The 23966-nt window shown below is 33.7% G+C and overlaps 1 protein-coding gene across 3 annotated transcripts in view; it reads right to left on the bottom strand.

The window, feature by feature from the left end:
• Positions 1–2312: 2312 nt before the first annotated feature.
• Cpne8 (copine 8) overlaps positions 2313–23966 on the bottom strand; it is a 225147-nt gene continuing 203493 nt past the window's right edge. For all 3 annotated transcript variants that reach the window (XM_074083117.1, XM_074083118.1, XM_074083119.1), the window contains 4 exons: positions 16913–17015; positions 15044–15101; positions 10146–10219; positions 2313–4023 (listed from right to left, as the gene is read on the bottom strand). In XM_074083117.1, coding sequence (XP_073939218.1) covers positions 3835–4023; positions 10146–10219; positions 15044–15101; positions 16913–17015 — 424 coding nt within the window. In that variant the 3' untranslated portion in view covers positions 2313–3834. The remainder of the gene's footprint in view (positions 4024–10145; positions 10220–15043; positions 15102–16912; positions 17016–23966) is intronic.

Raw genomic sequence — 23966 nt, forward strand, 5'->3', positions numbered from 1 at the left:
TACGCTGAGTTTTTATTAAGTATCTTATCATTCTGTAAGATATAAATAATATGAAGGCATAAAGTAATCAAAATACACAGAAGCTAAAAAGTAGAATTAAGGCTCTTCACTAAAATCTTTGGCAGTGGTGAGTCCTCTAAGAATTAGTCTCATCCTTGTGAGAGATAACTTCTTGTGTCTTTAGTTGATGAGCTCACAATAATGTTAAACAAAATGATAGGAGGCCATGGTATCGGACTGAACTTCCAGCATTGGGTCCCAACATGGTTTTTCCTAAAATCAGGAGAATTCAGTCTACCTGAGTCAGCATAATAAGGAAGTCCTCTCAGCTTTAACTCTTACTAAAAATAGACTGATGTTAACCAATCAATTTTTTTCTATTCTGTTTTCTTGCCCTCACCTTACAAAACTGACTAATCTGCTATTACTCAGAATTCTCATTTTTCATCCTGTTTTGTGAAATACAGACTGCCCTGTTTCATAAATTGCAAATAAAAGCCGACCGTATATAATTAAATTTACTATACTTTTATCTTTTTATGGTAATTTAAAAGTATATGAATTTTCAGGTGCCTTGACTCACATCCTAGCAACTCAGAAGGTGGAGATCAGAAAGACTGTGGTTCAAGACCAGACTAAGCAAAAAGTTCGTGAGACCCCATCTCAACCAAATAAAAAGCTGGGTATGATGACTTGCTCCAGTCATCCCAGCTACATGGGAAGAATAAACAGGAAGATTGTAGTCTAGGCCATCTTAGGCATAAATGCAAGACCCTACTCAAAAAATAACTAAAGCAAAAAGAACTGGGGGCTCAAATGGTAGAGTGCTTGCTTAACAAGCACAAGGCTCTGAGTTCAAACTTCACACTCCCTTCCTCAAAGTGCATGAGTTCACCTAATTATCTCCATTAAATATGAAGAACAAAATAGCCTGTGTTCCAAGATTTCTGTCAGTGTTCTCCCCTTTCCTCCCACCACCACTTCAAATCCCATCCATCTCTTCTTTTCTTCCTGGATTGCATACTGGAAGAGAGGATTTTAAAAGTAGTGACTGAGTCATCTGATAGTCTTTAATTGCAACAGTTACATACTTCAGTTACATATTAAACTGAGAAGCATTTAAAATTTACCTATATCTAGGTGTCATTAAGTCATATTTTCTAAGGGTGAGGATATAAGGTGGCCCAGAAAAAGCACAGTAGTTTATCAATAATATAAGGTGATTGATTTGCTAGCATGCAATGCAAAGAAGAGTTTCTAGAAGAGGCTGATTATTGCTATCTTAAGCCATAAAAACAGTTTAGAGAAGTTGGGTCTTGAGCTAGAAAAGACAATGAATATCCTAAGTGGACACCAGAAGACAGGGCCAGTAAGAGGAGTGTCACTGAGACTCCACACAGACCTGGATCAGCTGAGGAAAAGAGATATGACAGACCTGGATATTTGTAATGTTCATTTGAAAAGCAATGGGGATAGGATTGATCATATAACTGGATGAGACAAGATATGGAGATGATTGACTAGAAGGCCAAAAATTCAACATCAAGATAAAATGGGCTATCATCAGAGACAAAGGGATTATGATTAGGAAGAGGGCAGCATTCAAACCCTTTGAGATTTCTGTGGGCACTCATTCCTAGTATGGAAATTGTTTCTGCAGCCAGTTTGATAACTTGGATCTATCCTCTTCTCTTAATGCAAACCCTTCTTGTTGAGGCTGAATATCCTTGATACTTAATTTGCAGGTATAGCTATAGGTACGTGTTTGAGTTTATGAAGTATGTTCCTGGGAGTTTTCACTGTATAGCACTTAACAGCAACTGAAAATATTTAAGTAGTTAAAGGAAAGATTTTTGCAATGGCAGCATTTTTTTCTGGTTAGCCTTGCACAAATCACTCAATCCTTTCATTATTTCCTTCATTTATTCAAGAAAAAGATGAGACTTATTTTCCAGTTTCACATATACAACTTACTTAGAAATTTTTTGCTTATTATTTGGAGCCGCAGAAAGGATAGGTTTTGTAACTGAGATTGCTCCATTCCTAGGATTTTTTCCCACTAGGTTTGGCTGAGACCATTATTTTGACAATAACATGCACATCTTTCATGTTCTCTGGTCAGTCCAAAAAAAGTCTGATGTTTGACAAGAAGAAAAGAATATTTTTTACTTTATTTTTTGTTTTGGACTGATGAAGGATGGTAAATTTAAAAAAAAATCTGTATGTTAACTAGACTGACACAAACACTTTAGATCTGCAAAGAAAATCATCAGACTCCATGTCATTCATACATGAAATTTACAGAGCAAATACTTATTCATTTAAAGATTTTAATACATACTTAAAAATGGACAATTAAGTAATACAATTATGTAATATTGATTCAGTTAGATATGTGGATGTATGCATTTTTTTAGGTAAAATAGTTTCATGCTTATAAAAGTCACCCTAAGCCAAGTTGAGACAAAGAGAACAACATATAGTAGAAATAAACTAAGTAGTAAATAGGGCACAGGTAAGGAAAAAATATTTTAAAGCACTTACACTGTCGACACAAAAAGAAAAAAAAATACACTTTTCTATTTTTGAAGGCAATTCAAAATCATTTCCAGGAATTCTGTGAGAATTTAAGGCCATTTGTTCTAAAGAAATGCTTTAACTTAGACACAACTTCACAAAACTGTAATTCTTGTAAAAACTGTACATGCAAAAACTCTTTACAATTAATAGTGGACAGGCAGATCAGTATATTGGAGTAGATTATTTCACAAATGTGTTGTGCACTAAGTCACGTAGTTGTTTATATTGAACTGGGAATTTCACAAAAGACTCCAGCCTGTGCCCTCTGCGTGGCAAAGTGGAATGATGATAACAAGGAATCCCAATCAAGAGAGCCAGTATCCCTTTGAATTAAAATATCTAGACAAAATATAATGGAATAAAAAGTTTAAAACATCTGCTACATGATTCATAGTTAAATATTCTTGGGTTTAGTCTTTCTAAATAGCATTATAATATAAGTATGCTACTTTTTACAAAGTATTTTTGGTGCATTTACAGTTCACGATGTTTGAATTTTTAATACTTCTACGTAGCATTACAAAACATAAAACAATTGTGTTCCAAATGTAGAACCCAAACTCCATGAAAAATGCATGTTCTTAGAGGACACACATCTGCTAAGTTTAAATTCTCATACTTGGCAATCATGGCAGAGAAATTAATCAGTAAGCAGATGTGTCTTCTTAAGACAATTCAGTTGCCGAGAAATATGAAAGTGTCTTTCTCTTCCCTTATTTGCAATTTTATTTGTCCAGACAGTCATTCAAAGAGATATTGCTCTTGTGTGATTATCGCTATTGCAATTTAGAAGACAAAGGATTCAATATTCAAAACTCTTATTCTTAAGAATAGTTATAAAAGTATTGAAATTTAAAAAGTAGTAACATGTAAACATTGATACAGAGACTGCTCCTATACATACAGCAGTCAAGGACAATATTTGAATTAAAAACATAGCTTGTGCTTTTTCCCAACAATATATTGGAAATTAGCTAATAGGTCAAAACAAAAAATGAAAGATTCAGAGAAGACATCCATACTTTGCTTCAAGGATTTAAACACTTTTTCTGTTGCTCATGCAACAACCATATTTACAGTTTTGGTTTAGGAAGAGAATTAATTTTGGATCCAAGAAAGCACATTTACTAGTACTGCTGAAATCAAACTGAGAAAAGAATCTCATTCCCTGGTTCACATCAGAGCACCAGGCGCAAAGCATCGACTCAGCAGTTCTGACTGACGTGGAGTTAACATTAGCATCTGAAAGCACAGTCATATTTGTGTCTGCAACATGTGTGTAGGGGGCGTGTACGGGGGAGGCGCAGGTGATGGCTTGATTCCTCGGGCCCTCATATAGGAGAGAAATTGCTCGGGGATCTCAGCTAGGACGTCTTTAGCCAGCCTGGCCATGCTCAGTATGTGATTTCCGCTTCTGTCGATATAATCCCGGAATGGCACAAACTAAAAGAGACATGAAAGTTATTTCACAGACTGCCACAAGGTCCATAACCGACACAAAAAATCAGCACATGTAAACACTTGATTATAGAAGAATCGGAGAAGCTCAAAGTAATGTTAAGATGAATAACAATTATATATATTTAAATATCTGATTTATAACTAACTGTAACAGTGACAGAATCTTTCTAACATATGCATCACCTAAAGAGGGATGTCATTTTCATGTTTTTTCCCCAATAACTTGTCGCTGGTCCTGACATACATATTTATGTTGCTCCATGTGTTCTACAGTTTTGGGTTGTAGGTCTAGCTAATATTCAACATTATGGGCTATTTCCCTCTTTGGGGCTTGATCAAATAGAGTTAATACATGTATAATTCAGCTGTTGATGCCAAACTATTACCTGATGTAGCATAAGGAAAAAATAGTAGCCAGTTCCGTGTAAAAAACAGTACCTATCATTAAAGAATCCTAAACATATTATTTTCAATTGTTAACTAGAACATCAAATCACATGAGCAATGAATATAAAATTCACACAGTTCCTATCACTAGACCTTGACATACTCAGCTCATTGAGTCTTGCCACAAATGTTGATTTTTTATGCAAAAGAAAGATCTTGGCATGAGATTTTGATAGACTTATTGAAATATCATCCTTCTTATTTTCACATCATATAGAAATGGTTGCTCTGTTATACATTTAAAATTGGACAGGAAGGTAAAACAGGTCCTGTCTGAGGGTGGGTACCAGTGGGAGGGGAGGACAAAAGTAAAGAGTGAAAGAGGATGAATATGGTGAATTTATTTTGCACTGGTGTATGAAAATAGAGCAATGAATTTACTGAAATTGTTCTAAGTAGGGAGGAGGGGGACGATGGAGGAGGTGAATCTAATTAAGATATATTGTAAGCACATATGTAAATGTCACAATGTATTCCTCCTGTACAACTATTATATGCTAATAAAATATTTTTAAATGATTGCTTTGTTTTTAATATAAATTATGGAGGCCCCTTTTCAGCTCAACATCAAATATTCTGGCAATAGATTGTCTGATTCCACTCTCCCTTATTTTTTTGGAGGCATTGGTGTTTGAACTCAAGGCCTCATGCTTGCTAGGGAGGCAATCTACTGCTTGAGCCACTCTGTCAGCCGCCACTCTCATTTAAAATGGTTACTTAAGTTAACTATTTGATGGCATTGCTTCAATTTTTCCTTGGGGACATGATGATTCTTGAAGCAACTTGGAAGTGATTGAAATTGTTAATATTGTGATAACTTTGGAGCATAATAATTTTCAGTATTCACAGAAAAGACACAGTGAAGAAATTTTAGGATGTTGAACAATTTCTGAGCGTATTGTTTGAAAGTTTGAGTTAATTAATTTTTTCTTCCAGAAAAGGAGAGAGCAAGAACTTTCCCATGTCACATTGTGACATAACTGTTGTAAATTTAAACATTTTGCTTCTGATTTAAACCATTAATCAAAATGTAATTTAAGAGAATAAGAAAAATGATCAGGTTGTTACAGGCAAGCCAAGTTAAAATTTTAAGAAATCAAATAGAGGGTGTAATGTTTTTGATGCAATTAATGTTGTCCCTTTTAAGGGAAGAATAGAACAATTACTCCTTTCTCTTAAAAAGAAGAAGCCTACCTACATTACTGTAATTCTATCCTATCTGTTTTCTCACCAGGAAGAAAACTCAGAGTAGCTTTAAAAAAGTGTGACAGAAAGGTGCTGCCACATCTTTCTCTTTCCCCTGAAGGCAGCTAAGTCAGGGCAAGGAAAAGAAAGAAAGAAAAAACTAATAGAGAATATAATCTTCAGCTGAGAAGATAACAAAGAGGATGTGAACTTTTTTAGTCATATTAGCTGGCTATGGACAAGACTTGACATTTATAAACAAAAAAATCAACGAGGTACAAAAAAATCAACGAGGTGCAAAAAACAAGCTAAGGTTTATTTTCTTTCTCAAATAGAAATAGAAAAGTGAGAAAAATAGGAATCAACTTAGTTAAGGTTTAAAAAAGAAGGAAGCCACTTTTGCAGTTACAGTTTGCTTATTTCATTTTTTAGAAGGCACAGCAGTATAAACATTAGCATTTAGGAATGTTGGTATATGTTAGTATACATGCAGTTATCATTTAAACTATTTTTATAAACTTCATTTTTTAGTGGGGGGAAATCTGTAGCTAATGTACTAATTCCAGGGGAAAAGTGACCACCTATGGAAAAAGGTGTATACTTCTTCAAGGAAAGGGGAAATCTTACCTACTTGTGTCTTACCTTTCCCTCAACCTTGTATTTTTATTTTATTCTTTATCTTTCTACCACACTGTGGGCATTAAACTTACTTTTTTATCTGTTACTGTGACACACTCTGGAATTAGACTACTTAGTTTCTAGACTTGGTACTTATTACCTTCCTATCTTGGGAAAATTATTTTCTACCCTCTGACTCAGTTTCCTCTTCTATAAAGTGAGGACGCTAATTGTAATATCTATTTCACTAGATTATTGTATTAAACTAATTAGCATATGAGGTGTTTAAAGTGTTCAATATACAATATGTACAATATATGAAAGTTATCATCATTGCTATGCATTGCATGAAGCTATCAACAATTTTCTATTTACCTTCACATCAAACACAAAGTATAAGGAATAGTCTTATCACTTTTATCTCTTTCAAACTGAAGATCCAGGGCAATGATTCTATGGCAGTATTTCTTAGAATTTGCTATTTTGAAACATTTGTTTTTTCACCTAATGAGTGTTACAGGATATGCTGATTTTCTAATTGAAGCAAATTAAAAATTATTTTAATGAATTTTATGGTACTCTAGAATATCAAAACTATGGGCTCACAATTACTGTCCTCACAGTATATACAATGGCATTCATTTATAAGGTCTACTTATAAATAAATAATATAAATATGTAAATAAGAAATTCTAGATTTCAGCCCAAGATGGAAGTGTATGCCATATGAAACTTGGAATTGTTAAGTGAAGCACAAAGTCTGATGTGCCACTTGAACCCCAGGTTGAGAAACATTCTCCTAGCAAGTCACCATCATCAACAGTATACCTCAACCACATGTATGCTTGGAGCAGAAAAATGAAAGTTAAGAACTTTCTACTCACTGAACCTAAATTATCTGAATCTTTTCCAAAGAAACATGCAGAGAAACATTAATTTCTTCAGTCATGTCAGTGGTTACTCTATCAGTGAGAAATGACAATGACAGATGACTCTTTATTTCCTTTACCTTTTATTAGTGTCAAATTTTACAGTTTTCATGACAAAATATGCCCTCATTTTTCTTGGTAGATGGCTCATATTCTTCTACTGTCACATTTTTTTCAGTCAACCTCTAAGACCACTCTGCTTATTTTCTCTTTTACTATCTCATTTTTGAGTCCTGTACTTGGCTATTTTTTGTTTAAAAAAACTCCCACACACTGTGAATGCATGTTGACCACAAATTAACTTGGGCCCTTAAAATATTCAGTTAAGAAGAATAAATCAGTTTTCACTTTGTACTAATTTAACATGCTCATATAATGAATACTAATAAATGCATTCTGTTCTGTAGAAAATATGGTATCATTGATACTCTGCATCTTTTTTCCTTCTACCCAGTGTAAGGAAAATATTCCACATGGCTGCTCTAATGGCTGGCTTTGCCTATTTGTAAAAACAAGCTTGAATCAGTTTGGGCAAATGGGCTTTTAGTTGCTGTCCTGCTCAATTTTGTTTGATTGTTCCTACTGTGCAGTGCTCCATTAGTGATTTCCAAGTCTAAGCCTTCAAGGTTATTATTCTGCTTTTAATGGAAAATATGATTTAAATATAATTTGTAAGGAAATGATAGGCTAGCCAGCAGGTGAATTCAGCCAACAAGAATGATGTTAAAATTATACACAATGGTTAAGCCATAGTACAAATAAACAAGCAAACAAACAAACAAAAGGTCTACATTAATTAACTTAAGAAAATAACTCACTCAAGTCTTAGAATAATAACCATAGGAACTCATCTTGCTTACTGATTATACTGTAGTCACATGAGATTGAATCCTGAGGCAATAAGACATAATCACATACAAGACAGACTACAGTGCTGTGTGCCAAATAATGACATATGAAGCACCTTATCATCAGATTAACCCACATACTAACTGAAAGTAATAACTGATACTAATACGAATGCATTGTTTTTACTGAGCACCTGAAAGTCCTTGTGATAGGGGATTTTAGTAAAATATCTCATTTAGTTTTCACAAGTGCTTATCCACATTTTGAATTTACTGAAGAGGAAACTGAAAAAGTTTAAATAAGGTACCAAGTTCATATTTGTAACAAGAGTTAGTCATTACTGTAACCAAAATTGATCTGACTCTGATATATAAGACGCTGTTGAATGTGCAAAGGGAAATCAATCTCAGTAATTTTCTTTAGAACTTTGCCTTTTTGGAGAGCAAGTGTGTTATAATAGGGTTTTGGAATTAGAAATGTCTGGGAAATCTGGACCTACCAGCTAAGACCTAAATAATTTTGCAGAAGTTCTTTTAACTTTCCATCTCAAACCACAGTTTCTTTATGTGTAAATGACTATAAAGCAAAAAGGAACCAGTATTTTTAGGAAGAAATTAAACAATGTGGGAGCAAAGTCAGTCCAGGTGTGGGAAGTCAGGGCTTTGTAAAAAGGTTTCTAGAAGAAATTCAAAATGGAGAATTTCCACTGGCATCCATGAAGAGAAAAAGAGGGGAGTCTGGGTAAGTGGCGAAAAAGTAGAAGCAAGAATCATAGATGTGTGATGCAAAGACAGTTAATTTGTCTAGATCTAATATGGTGTGTGTGGGTGTGTGAGTGATTTAGATAAAGTGGAAAACTAGGGCCAGGTATTATAGAATCATAAATTTCATGTTGATGTTTTAGAATCAAAGTTATACAGAATACTTGTTAAAGAGTTTCCTAATGAGACATTTTAGGATTAAATCCAGGTTCCTCCTTTCATTAGGTATAGATTATGGGTAAGAAGAATGGAGCTTCACTTTTTCTTTTGTAAAACACAGTAATTAAAACCACCTGCCTCGTAAAATCCATAAAGGATTGAGTGATGTAATGTGATAGCTCTCAGCCTGCCCACCACATGAAGAACTTAATGAATTTAAATGTTATTATTATGTGAAAAGCTGGAAGCTTTTTAAGATTTGATATAGTAATAAAAACTCACATCTACTACTCCCAACTTTCTGCTAAACCTCAGTTACATACTATTATTTGCAGCACTAAGCTTTTGTTTGTCCACTGGAGAAATCTGGAATTTCATGCATGTTGTATGTAACTTGATTAGCTTTAAAACACAAGAAATGGAAAGAAGAATGATTAAAAATTTTTGAATATTATGCTTTATATGATCATATTTCTATATTAATTTAGCTGATTTTCTCCTTCAAATTATTTTAATCTTTATCTTGTTTTTTTATTTTAACATTTTCTGTATATAAAATTTATATATTACATATAATTAAATTACCATATATATAATATATATATATATACACATATACCATATACATATAATTCACATATTTATATAGCTTATGTATTATATGTTGTTTTAAGATCTATTTCTTCACTTTGTAACTATAGTCTGTGGGGGAAAATATGACAGTTGCTATCATCTTGTTGGCACATTTTTTAATTAAGAAAATATATATTAATATATTAATATATATATATACATGCTGTCATAATTTATATTTAGTTTTTGTTGATGACTACATAATGAATAAATATGAATAATTTAAAATTCCACTGTGTTTCCAGCTTCTAATTGTACTAAGGGTCACAGTAATATTTTCTTATCATAGTAAAATAGGAAAGGAAAGATACTTATTAGCAATCACACTTTATAAATGGTGAACCTGAAATAAAGGAAAAGTAATTAAGTGCTGATTCTATTCCGTTTCTTGATGTATATCTCATAGAGAATCAACTAGCTAAATTAACAGAACCTAAAATGCCTGATTTCAATTTAAGTTGCTTATTTACAATGAGAGCAGACTTTGTAATGTACAAAATAGACAATTCTCAAAATTTCTTACCTGCACAATGTCCCTTTCAGCATATTTTCCTCTGGAGGAGACTCTTACATCATCCCCATCCAATTCAACCATTGCTTGAAAATGAAATATGATCATTTATTCAGTACATTTTAGCCAAATACAGTAAGTAACCATTATGTATGTATGTTACAATATATCTTAGGTAGTGACAGAAAGTCTACTGCTATCTTCATCTGTCTCTTCATTTCCCTCACAATCGTCTCAGTGCACCTGACTGCACATTTTATAAATGAAAATGAGCTAAGACCTTGAATGACCCTTTGAAAGACAGATAGATCCAATGCATTGTGGAATGGTCTTTGAGTCCTCTCCTTTCTACAGTTTTAAACTTGAGGTGTATATTTGGAGGACTGATTAGGCAAGTACTTAATCCATTGAACTTTAATTTTTCTTTCTAATTGAAGAAACTTAGAAGCAATTATCATGGAATTTCCTATAACACCTTGAACTTTGTTCTCATTGAAACTAAAACAAATGTATATATCCATCTTGCCTAATTGTTATTTATAAATAAATTAGAAAACAAAGTAGCATTTACTCAGCCCTTTCAACAACTGGATAAAGTACGATTTTTGTGGAGTATGATGTTTTAGTTAAGAAATCATTTCACATTGCAAGATCAGCTGGCATTTAGAAATGCTGTGATAGAATGGGGCAGCTGGTGACATGCAGTGCTATGCTGCAATTAAGCACACTTTATTAAGTTTTCAGTGAGAATTCTCTAAATAATTAATTACATGAGGGATGCTAATTTGTGCTTAAAGTATAATTCTATTACTGATAACTCATTTTGCATACACATGATATTCACCAGACTCCAGAGAAACACTTGCAATTATGTTTGTCTCTTCCACCCTCGAAAACCAAAATACCATCCAATGAGATTCCAATCATACCTCTTTGCTATTTTCTTCAGTCCTCAGAAAATGAATATGGGTTAAAAATATTGTTTTCAATTTTATATTTCTACACCTACTCACAAGTCAATGTTTTGGCTGAAGCATTGCTAGTACATATAATTGACAGAGAGTCACCATTCAATGATTTGCTTAGATATACAATACATGTCATAATTTTGTAAAATGTATGCACTATCACTAATAAGGTCATTAACTTATTTCAAATGCAAGTCTTATTTTTTCTCCTCTATTTTTTGGGGATATAAATACAATTCTCAAATAATCTCAATAATTAATTCTTGTTTTCATCCAGGTTTTCTTTCACAATTATCATGTTACTTTGATACATGATGGTGACACATTAGCAATTACAGAAGCTTCCCCTTTATTCCCTAATATGCTCATAAATCACAGTAATTACCTTATACTCATGTTAAAATGGGAAACAATATAATGTAGGTTCTACCTTCCATACTCCTCTACAATCTCTATTGGTTTTTAAGAGTGCTTCATTCTGATTAATAAAGAAAATGATAGACATCCTGTGTAAGGATGAGATCCTATAAAGTATCTCTCACTTTCCAGCACGACTTTGGCTTAGATGGTTGCAGGCAGCACGAAATGGAATCTATGCTTTTGAAAGCAATGAGAACAGAGATGGCATGTAAGTAGTGAAGAGGTCATGTCCATGCTTCAGGTCTTCAGACCATCTGGTCCCTAAAAGGGCAGAGATTGTGCATGCCACTTCCCCACCAGTAGCCCTCGGTGAAAAGAAAGTGCATGAGAGACACACCTGTACCTTCTAGTCATGGATCATGCAATGAAGTTAGAGTCCCTTCCATTTACCCCTTCCCTAGCTTGGATCAAAGCGGGTGCCCACATGCTGACTTAATTTGACTCTTTTATCTTTTATATGATAAAGAAATCCTGTCTTGAGAATCTTTCTTCCTAATGAAGTGCTTTATATAGGAGTAAAAAAATCGCTGGGGAAAATGTTACACAGCACTTTAAAAGGTTCATATTACATTGCAGAAATAAATGCAAATGCTCATTAGTCTAACAGTTTTTTCTTATTCTTTTTCTCTTCAAAGGAAAGATTACATTTCTTTCCCATACTATGTCTTTCTGGTTAAAAATATACAGATGTGAAGCCAGGTGTGGTGGTGCATGCCTATAATATTAGCACTTGGGAGGATGAGACAGGAGGATTACAAGTTTGAAGTTTGAAGCCAGCCTGGGCAACCTAGAAAAGCCCTGTCTGGAAAGAGAGATAAATAGACAGAGGGGAGGAGAGGGAGAAATGGAAAAGAGAAGAGAGGAAAGGAGAGAAGAGGAGAGGAGAGGAGAGGAGAGGTGAAGAGAGCAGAGGAGAGGGCAGGGGAAGAGAGAAAAGGAGGTTAGTTAAAACACTTTGCAAGTTGGGTTTCAGTCTTTGCCTGTGTCAGTTTATATATAAGATATATAAACTTTCTCTAAGGTAGATTTGAAAGTGCTGAGAGATACTCTCTGATAGAATAGCAACAATTTTTATGTCATAGATTTTTCTGTATTAAATATGAGTATTTTTCCTTTTCTTTTTAACCATGGAGAGAACAGATATATTTTGATAAGAAAGGAAGAAAAATATTTTTAAAAAGCATAGTGAATTCAAGTATGATATATTTGATATATTATAAGAAATTTTGTGAATGCCACAATGTATGCCAAGCACAATAAAAAAAATCCTTTGCCGAAAAAAATGCATGTATTGTCTCCTAGCAGGAACTAACTGTTCTGTATGAAAAGAGGAGTGAGTCTTAGGAGTCTCAGGTCAGGAAGAAGAAGTGAGCTTTGACTGGCGCTCCTCACTTTGGGAGTAGCCTATCCTCAAGTTGAATGCAGTTTTTCCCATGACATGCTTACTCACCAAAGCTCTGCCCCAGCTAAGGAGGCCTGGGAATAAGGGTGAAATCATTTACTCTTCCAGGGTAGAAGCAATGGAAAGTCTGACTCAGTCGGTAGGTTAACCTAAAATAAATTCTGCACTGCCAGTACTACAGCTGATAGGTTGGTCTGAGTGATTCCTGCATATATTTTCCAGTTAGTTAATGGACTCAGAGAGAGAAATTATGAATTATCATTCCTCAACACCCTAACAAATTCATTAAAAACAAAAGAAGAAAATAAACAGATGTGGCTGTAGGATGACAGTCATACTCAAGTCTCTGTCTGCTGCTCTGTATGGAAATATATAACCAGAAATGCACACCAGGAGGGCCCAGTGGCTTTGTACTCATGTGTCGGAGAAGTTCTTGAAGAACAAGGGACTGACATTTACCACCTCTGAGGTCTTATACCTCACATGGACTTCCATAAGTATCTGGAAGACCATGAGCTGTGAACCCATCAGAGGCAGAAGTAGATAGTAGCCAAAGAGCAAAATATAACTTACTTTAGCTTAGGAATCAGTGAAGCTTGAGAATCATAGTCTATCCCTGATTAACACACATTACTGAGAGCACAAAGCATTAAAAAGATGTCTTGGTGTTCTTGATTCTAGAGAGGGGTCTCAAATTCAATGCCTGAAGTGCAACGCAAGTTGGTACAAATACTAAGAGAAGATATCAGCAGAATCAGTACAGACAGTGCTAAGTGACTTTTCCTTTAGAAACTGGAAAATCAGAATGATGAAAAGATTGACCAGCCAAGCTTAAGATCTAAGGGAATTCAGGTTAGCCACATAGCTTTGCCTGAGACTAGCAGATGGGTCTGGTGATTAAACAAGATTCACCTCAGTGATACTCACGTTCTATTTAGCCACTTGTGTGTCTAGATTAACTGGTAATTTACCAAAGGTGGCTCCAAAGATTCTAAGACTGTTCTTATTTCCAAAGTCCCAAACTAAGTAAATGGCCATTGTTAATTAAAAAAAAAAATCTAATAACCAGGTGCATGTTATGTGGTCAAGCAGTTACTGTTCAGCAGAGTTCCCTAAAAGGAATTCACCAGATTACTAGAAACAGACAGTCCTTAAAGAAGTTTACTGAAACTAGTCTAAGAATGGGGAGAGAGGGGATAAAGGGGAATGATGGAGGTGGTGAATTTAACTAAGATACATTTTAAGCACTTTTGTAAATGTCACAATTTACCCACAGTATAACAAAAGAAAGAGAGAAAAGGAAGAAAAGAAAGAAACAAAGAAAAGAAAAGAAAAGAAACAAGGGCTTACCAGATAACTCGTTATACAAATACCTGTCACTTAATTGGCATTTGAACAAAGCCTGAGCCTCAAAGGAAAACTACTCAGTGCGCCAATTTAGCATAATTATATAAGGTCTCATTAAATTTCAGCTAGTCAGCTCTATTTTCATTTTACTTTGCTCTTTCACATGACAGAACTTCCTTATTTATAAAGCTAATGTCTATCAACTGGCCAGGGTCTGGAAACTCATTAAATTAGCATATTATGCTTATGTTAACATTTCTTTTCACAACTTAATGATTTATTAATTTAGCACACATCCTTAAAGGTTTTGGAAAACCTAAAGTGTGTTTTGCCTCAGGAACCAAAACTCAATTTATCACTCTGTCAGTCTTAAATATTAGGTACAAACTATTTTCAGTGAAATAATGAGCTAACATGTTGAATTAATCTATCAATTAGAGAGAGAATGTCATACTCAGAAGACAGAATTCCTTTTTTTCTTTAAGACAGGGTCTAACTATGTAGCCCAAGCTAGATTCACACTTGTGAACCTCATGCCTCAACCCCCGCCCCCCGCCAGGTGCTGAGATTATAGAGGTAGACCACCATATCCATCTCAGAAGACATAACCTTTCAATTTTCTCATTATAGGCTATTTGTATTTATGTCTACATGGACATTATATACAAACCCAAACACATCCTTCCACATAGGGGAGACTGAAAGAAACCTAAAGCATTATAATCAGATTAAATAAAAACTTCCAGGAATGCTATTGAAATTTTACTACTCACCATCAAATTCTGCTGGTCCAACACCAACTATAATTATTGACATTGGAAGTTTTGAGGCCTTCGAAAAGAATAACACAATTAAGTTTCAATTAAGAAATTTAGTTCTTAAGAAAAGAAGAAAATAATATCTTCAGTTATATCTGATATGTTTCCACAGATGTTCATTAAGGTAGCTTTTTAACACATTCAAAATTATTAACAGAATAATATATTTGATTCCACTTTTATCTTTTCCAAATGCTGTAAATGTGCTAAACCAGTGGAATATTCTTCAGGAATGACCAGGTCTACATAAAATGAGGTATGAAGTAAGGAACACATGTTTTCACTTGCTCCTATCAGTCAGAACCTTCCTAAACTGATCTGGGATATCTTTGGCTCTGATTTATATTCTTTTTTTCTCCCCCAAATCTGTCATTTGCTAAAGGGAAAAAACAGTACCAGATTCATCAAACAGTAGTACTAGACTCTATCTCATTGATACCCACAGTTAGAAAAGGCCATTTTCACAATAAATGGTGCTAATAAATGACCATTACAGGAAATTGTTTTTAAAATTATTAATTTATGGATTAAGTATCCATGAAATTGTGGGGGAGACTAAATATTTCATGTTGTAGCATGTTTTCCTGTCATATGTATCACTTTAATTAAATTATCACTTTAATTAAATGACACAAAAGTGAGACTCAGAAACAGATAGATGGCACACTTTCAGCAGCCACATGCTTATCTATGATTGTCAATGAATTATGTATAAACTGTTTCTCCATGCATCACGGTCTGTCAGTTAAACCTAAATTATTAAATCCATATTTCAAAGTGCGAACTCATGCCACCAACCAGGAAGAAAATCAAGATAAAGTCAACTCAAGTGTTTAAAACAAACATACACAGCTGGGGTGTGGCTCAATTGTAGAGTGCCTCAAGCACAAGGCCCTGAGTTCAAACCCCACTTCTGCCAAAAACTGTTGTTTTTGTTTTTGTTTGATGTTGTTACATCAAAAAATATGTAAAAAAAATAGTCTTCACTGTCCTTCCTTTTATGTTTCGTTTTCCCCACATGTAACTACTTTTTCTCACACCAAATAGCTAGTCATATTTTTTCTCTTACTAAAAATTGTGAGGTTTTATAAACCATTCAACTCATTTTTATTAAATATCTAGTTTGTACCAAACATGGCTAAGCTTAGGTATAGAAAAGACGAGTAAAAGCAGAAATGGCTAAATATAGACTATGATCTGGTAAATATGGATCTTATAGATAATTTTGTAAAAAGACCACAAAATCATAAAAAAATCATATGATTAGGAATTGTAATGAGCAGGTTTTAAAATCAAATCTAGTTCCTGCTCAGTTCTAAAGAAATAGAAATAAACTAGCACAGTTCTCATATGACTGGAATGTAAATAGGAATAATCTGTACAAATTATATGATTGAATACAAGTAGATCAAACGAATCTGTAAGTTAAAATCAAATGCACTCATGTACATAAGTGTTAAGAGAAGCTACTGCTTCTCTCTCTGCCTCTCTCACCTTGATCCTCAAAGATCAATGGTACAAATGTATGAGTTGTCTGGATAAGGGTAAGAATGAAATCTGCTGCAAAGGTGTGAGTACTTTATTCTCTGCTAAGTCACCTACACATCCCTCCTGAAGCTGTACACTGGATCAAAGAGGATGACCTTTCCCAATACAGGAGGACCTCTCTTTGGTCAAGGGTATATGAGTGGCTGCACTCCCCTGCTAGAATCTTCAAATAAGCTCTCAAGGTCCATTACACTCAAGTCACATAAAATAGATTCTGTTCCCAACTATAGTGGCACTATGCTGTCACTTAGCTCAAGACCTCTAACCCCTACTCACATTAACTATGGACTCCTTAGTTTGGGCCATATCTGAGATAACACCATCTGTCACAATCAAGAGCACAAAATACTGGGAGCCATCCTTCACAGAAGAAGCATATCTGAAAAGCAATGAAAGGTATTGAATATCACAGAAAATCTCGTAGTTTGTCTCTACCTGATGCTTGCTAAATAACAATTTGGAACAGGCACCAAACCTTTTAATCTTGAGAAAACATTTAAACATATGTTAAAAACCTATATTATGCAAACTGTTAAGAGCACAATTTTCTGAAATAACACACTGTCTAGCTGTGTGTTATTTTTAATTTTCTGAAATACACACACAGGCTGTCTTAGAAGTTTGTTTACTAATAAAATTCACCACAATGAGAGTTTGTTTAGCACAAGGAAAGAAATGGATGTAGGTTTTGGAAAAAGACTTCTCACTAAGCAACATTTGTGTAAGATCTTTTACAAATTACTTTACTATCTGAACTCTACTTTATCTTTAAAACTGAGATAACATACCTTTGTATTTTTGCATGAGTTAATAAATAAATTGCATATAATGTACTCAGTACTTAACAGAGTTCTGTAAGTTGAAGCAATAATAGAAAATGGTTTTTGTTTTGAAACTATACAGAAATGATGAGTCACACACAATATTGTGACTACACTAAATGACATTGATATACCTTAAAGTGGTTCTTAAATAGCATAGAAATTTCACCTCAATAAAGAAATGCAATAGAAGAAACACCTTTTGGTCCACCCACAGTTCAAAGTTTTTGGTTTTTTTGTTTTGTTTTGTTTTGTTGGTGGCATGGGTGTTTGAACTTAGGGTTTCCTACTTTCTAGGCAGGTGCTCTACCACTTGAGCCTCTGGTTAGTTGTGAGGTAGGGAATTATTTTCCTGGACAATGATCCTCCTATTTTAAGTTTCCTGTAGTTGCTGGGATGACAGGCATACGCCAACATGCCCACCTTTTTTCTGTTGAGAGGAGGTCTTGCAAACTTATTTTTGCTGGGACAGGTATAGAACCTCATTTCTCCTGAGCTCAGCCTCCCTCATAGGTTAGGATGAAGGGTATGCATCTATTGGTTTAGATGGGGTCTTGTGAACTTTGTTTGGAGTGACCTTGAACTGTGATCCTTCCTATCACAGCCTCCCAAGTAGCTAGGCTTACAGGCATGAGCCATCAGTGTCCAGCTAATAGTTCATGTTCTTAGTGCATGTTTCATTGATGAGAAACGAGAAGGGGGGTGATAACAAAATAAATTATGTATAAAATAAAACATTCTGCTACTTAAAGAAATTTATCAGAATTCTCCCCAAAGCTACTCAGTAATTTAGAGGATTTTATGAGTATTATATTTTATTGTATTTCTTATTTTTCTATGGTGTTCTACATTCTAGGTATCTAAACTGTCAACAGGATAACTTTAATAAGTTTTACACATGACTAGTATGCAGATCATGTCTAGTGATGAGTGAGCATTATGGTACTCTTAGGAGGCAGGATAGCAAACAAGATCTTGGTCAATGTTACAAAAAAATTCTCAGCTTGATCATAAAAATTGTTGGATTCAAGAAAAATTCCATTGGCTAGTCAATGAAATTTCTTCCAAACTGAAGGACCCATTGAAATCTTGTTTGAACAAGCTGGTCATGGACAAATAGCACATCATCTCAAAGCACAGCTCAGTTCTTGGAAAGCAGAATTAACAATCATATGAAGAATAAAGATATTTACAACTTTCTCAGATACTAAAGGACCTAATATGCACTCATACTACTGATATAATGACTGGTAACATTATATACTGATGAAGAGAATGCACCCTGTAAAGACAGTCCTCTGCAACATACAGACAAAAATACCCCCACACCACTGAACAACTGATTCCCTAGACATTGAGGAGTTTGCATTAATACACCCAATGGAAAAAAATCTAAATCAGATAGAACTTATTTTCTTTTCTGAAAGAAAAGGAATCTGACAGTTTCCCTTAAAATTCAATTTTTAATATTTAAATGAACATTTGTTCAAAAAAGCATTTCTTACTGACACATGATTCAAAGACACAGTTTTATATTTTGTGTGATTAATGGAAGATTCAAAATAGTGGTGAAGGGTGTAGAGAAAGGGCATAGAAGGGTGAATATGGCATAAATATTGTGTATACATAAATACTGTGTATGTAAATGGAAAAATGAGACCTGTTGAAGCTACTCCAGGAATGGGGGAAGGGAGAATAAAGGAGAATGATGGAGGGGGGGAATTCAAGTGTGATGTATCTAATATAAGAACTTTTGCAAATGCCACAATGTACCCCCACCCAGCACAACAATAAAAACAGTAGTAGTGGAAAGCCTCTATGGAGTACTATCACATTGTTCTCATGCTTTTGTAAACAAATTATGTTGCTAAAAATGGCAAATTTCCACCAGACTCAATAACAATACAGAGTTGAATAGTCTGCAGTCATTTAAATGCCACACTAGGTGGCTTAATTATTTTCTTTTGATTAAGCAGAACATGTGTCTTAAGGAAGAGAAGACTATATTATAGTCATACTATGGAGATGGTTGGGGATAGACAGACACTGAAGCAATCAAAGTATACTTGAAATTTCTCTGGTTTGTTGTTTTAACTTAAAAATTCATAGGAATTTTGCATTTAACTTTACAATACATATGTGCTTGTATTGCTGCATTTGATGCTATAGAAAAATGAATTTGTTTATTGTATAGCTCTCTCTACTCCTAAATACAGTTCATCTGAAATTAAATTGCATTTTACATAAGAGCTGCAGGATTCATTTTAATTTCTATCACTATTGGCACTATGAATTACTCTTTTAAAAGTCTTCATGGTTTCTATGGCATTTGCTCTATGCATCAGTGTATTGCTGCACTTTGCAAGTAAATCTGAATTTTAAACAAAATCAATGTACTATCATTTCCTCTAATTGAACCTTTTATTTGAAAGGTATTACATACTTAAGATGAAAATAAATTAATAAGCTACAGGAATGTGTGAAATAAAAAGTATAAGCTCTCCACACCTAATTGCTCTTCTCAGAGGTGACAATGATACACAGCTTTGCAGACTCAAAATATACTTTAAAGCTATCATAAAGCTTGTTTCATAATGGAACCTGACTATGAATCCTTTAGTAATTATATATTTAGAACTCTTATTAAAATTCACCTTCCTGCCTTTGCTCAAATATAACTAAACTAATTTACATCTTAATTTTACTTCAGCAAATATAAGAGAAAAGTTAATTTGTTGGGAATTCAAACATTTCTTTTAGAGTTTCTGTCCAATTTCTATGATTGCTTCTATGGTTGACTCAGATTTGTGAAATATTCTTCCAGCTTATTATTAGATCCCAGTGCTACAAAGGGCATGAAGAAAAGATAAGAAATTGATTCAAGGATGCTTATTTAAACAACTCAATTATGATTTATGCAATGAATGAAATCTTAATATTGAATAAAAGGATATATACTTAAACACTTCAACAGAAACTAATGGTAAATTTTATGTTACTAAATTGTCTCCTCAAACTACTTTTGACCCTGTAATGAAGTGACCAAATATTTCCAAAAGAAAGGTAGCTATATTTTATTTCTGTTTGTATGGAGTAGAGATGAGCGGGTTTAAAGATGCAAGACATCATACATAACATAGTGATTTGGAGTTAGATTATTTTGGCTGGAATATTATCTCTATCACAAATGGCCACTATATATCCATGTTTCATTAATCAGCAAAACAGGAACAGTAACATTACTATCAGTTCCTAACATTATTACAAAGATTAAGTGGAATAGACATATTATAGCACTGAGAACACTGCTAGAGACAATTCATACTCAGTAACGATCATCGTTTTGATTTAACTGTTGCTCTCACTGATGGAACAGAAAAAACATAACACATTTTTCAATTTGAAAATTAATTATGGAAATTCCAAAATAAAAATGATATTTCTGAAGATGTGAAAGTTAATTTTAGCTGACTATCTACATTCTAGAATATTCTCAATATCAGGAATAAATAGACAATAGATTGAAACTGATAGTTACCTCTTAAAACCTGAAATGTGGCAGCTTCTAAACAAGTAACTCATTAGGTACAAACAACTAACAGTAAGAAAGCAATAAATATTATCTAAGTCAAATGAAGAAAATAGTGATATTTTCATAACAGCCTGAAATAATATCTGATATTTTCACTGGTGTGTGTTTATTTTTGAAGTATTAAGCTGGTCAAACATACCAACAAATAAAATTTATCTCAGAAGAGTCTAAATTACTGATACAGAATTTTAGATGAACAAAAACTTTTGAAAAAAATGTTAACAAAGAGAAATATATCAGTCAGGGCATAGTTATAACTCTGTTCATGCACATTGCACACTTATAAGTATGTAATTTCTTTAATATTTTTCTTCCTACTTTTATTGATTAGTGAGACTTAAACATAGTATCATAGTATTATATGTGTTGTTAAATTAATATCTGGAAGCCCCTGACAATATTTCTATAATTCTAAGTTTGTTTTTGATTTAAAGCATAATAGTAAAACATTTCTTTCTTTTAGAAGGTATGATAATTAGTGTTATGTGTCAACTTGGTTAGACCATAAAACCCAGTTATTCAATCAAACACTAATCTAGGTATTGCTGTGAAGGTCTACAATCAAATGACTTTAAATACAGAAGATCACCTGATTAATTGAAGGCCTGACCAGCAAAAAACCGGTTTTCTGGAAAAAAGGAATTACGACTTAAATATTGCAGTATCAATACGTGAGTTTTGAAACTGCCAACCTGTCCTATAAATTTTATGCTCGACAGCCCCTGAAATTGCCTAAACTAATTCCTTGACATACATCTCTGTATTTACATCAATTTCTAGATACGTCCTATTGATTCCATTTCCTTAGGGAAACCTGATACAATACATAGAAATCAAAATCACATTTGTCACAGATGATTAAGACTAAAAATTATCATTTAAGTTTCTTTAGTTTCCAGTTATAACCTTGCTAATCAAAATCCACTCATAATGTGTGGTATTCTGGTAAGTTAACCAAACAAACAGGCATGGATATCTCAATACATGTGACACATTATACTTTGATTTTACACATATGCGTGTATGTACATATGCATATATACAATTAAATCACAATAATGATTGAAGAGTCTTCAATGTGGAACATATCTACACAATGGGTTAGTATTAAAGTGTTGGACTTGGAGCATGGCTCAAGTGGTAAAGCACCTGCCTAGAAAGCATGAGACTGTGAGTTCAAAACCCAGTAACTACCAAAAAAAAAAAAAAAAAGGCAAGTGTTGTGATAAACACATATGTGAATAATATCTTGGACCAGAAGAAGCAACAATTCTTTGCAACTGAATTGCAGCACATTTGGGAGAAGGTCAAGGGAAATTAGGTTGGATGGGCAGTCGTAGTGGAAAATGGAAGTCCTTAAAGGCCATGCTAAGCTGTTTGCACTTAAATTTATGATGAGGCATCAACAGATGTTGAGTGGGACTTTTGCATCACTTGAAATGTTCCCTGAAGAGCTCTGGGAAAAGAGGACTGGGAAATCACAGAGTCAGAAGCTGGGAGTTAGAAAGCTTCGCGATGCATATAAAACCTTCAAATGCTGTAAATTTTATGCCTTGAGTCTTATCTAATTTATGGAAAATTAAAGAAATTTTATATAAATAGGGGTAAAACATATTTTAACTATGATACTCCTTTTGATGTGGAAACCAATAGCTTTTGTTGATAAAGGTTTTGGATAATTTTACATGAGACAGAAATTGTCTATATTTAAAAAAGCTTAAAATTAAACATAACTTTAAATGACAAAAGGTGGAATGAAAGGTTTTTTTAATAAAGAATACATTGAACTTCTTATTTTATTGGAAAGAAAGCCATCTTTCCCTGTTTTTTTCTTATCTTCTCATTAAAAATAACGATATAGAATTATTAGATCATGACCTATTTTTAAAGAGCCTTAAAGCTGTAGCTAACAGTTACTTCTATATTTGAGAATTTACAAAACACTGGACAAAACATTAAGCAGTAGAATATAGAGCCTGTAGGTTTAAAGGGTATATAGAAGTATATAGAAATATATCTAGAAAATTTTTATCTATGAATTTAACTTTTATAATAGAGATTAATCAGGACAAAAAGCCAGAATTCAGTTGTAAACATTGATGAGCACATTTGTAATAACCAGAATAAACTCACATGAAATAAATTCTGTCATTTTCTCTTATCCTTTCATAAAAAGTGATCTGTATGGTTATTTTACTTGATTAAATTTTATCTTACATTGATATGATTTTCACTCTGCTCTATTTGAAAGCCATCAATACAGTGGGAAATATAGTATACATAACATTTCTTATATAGGTTAAATATTAAAGTAGGAGATGGTTTTCAAATTATAGGTAAGGACCTATTAGGGATTATGAAGTCAATTTTTGAATCAAAATCTGAATTCAGAACAGAAAGGAATAGCAAACCATAAAAATAAAGAAAAAATATGAAATAAGGATAAGTATCATTTCATAAATAACCCTTTTTTGGTTGTGTATGTACAGGGTTGAGATATAAAAATTCACATCCTGACAGAGATCACAGATGAAAATGTGTGAAAAACCCAAGTCAAAGGGTCACACTCAGAGAATGATCTTCAATATGTCACTGTCATCCTGAAGGTGGAGTCCCCCAGGGGGCTCTGCTGAGTTCAGCCTGGGTACGGGGGTACTTTAGCACCTGTCCACCTCCCAGATAATGGAAAGTACAGCACATATAAGTTGCTGGTTATGTCCAACAGAAAGAGTGGTAAAATACCAGAACCTTCAGAGAACTGGAGTTTATGTTGCCTTGGTACATTAATAAAATGATCAGAACACAGCATTTTTCAAATTCTGGGAACATATTTGAAAGGTTATGAGAGCTAAACTTTTTTGATTACCTGTAAATAAGGTAGAGTTTTATTAGAATTTGCCACTGGCTCAAAGCAAAC

This window comes from Castor canadensis, chromosome 8 (genome assembly GCF_047511655.1).
Source record: "Castor canadensis chromosome 8, mCasCan1.hap1v2, whole genome shotgun sequence".
NCBI lineage: Eukaryota > Metazoa > Chordata > Mammalia > Rodentia > Castoridae > Castor > Castor canadensis.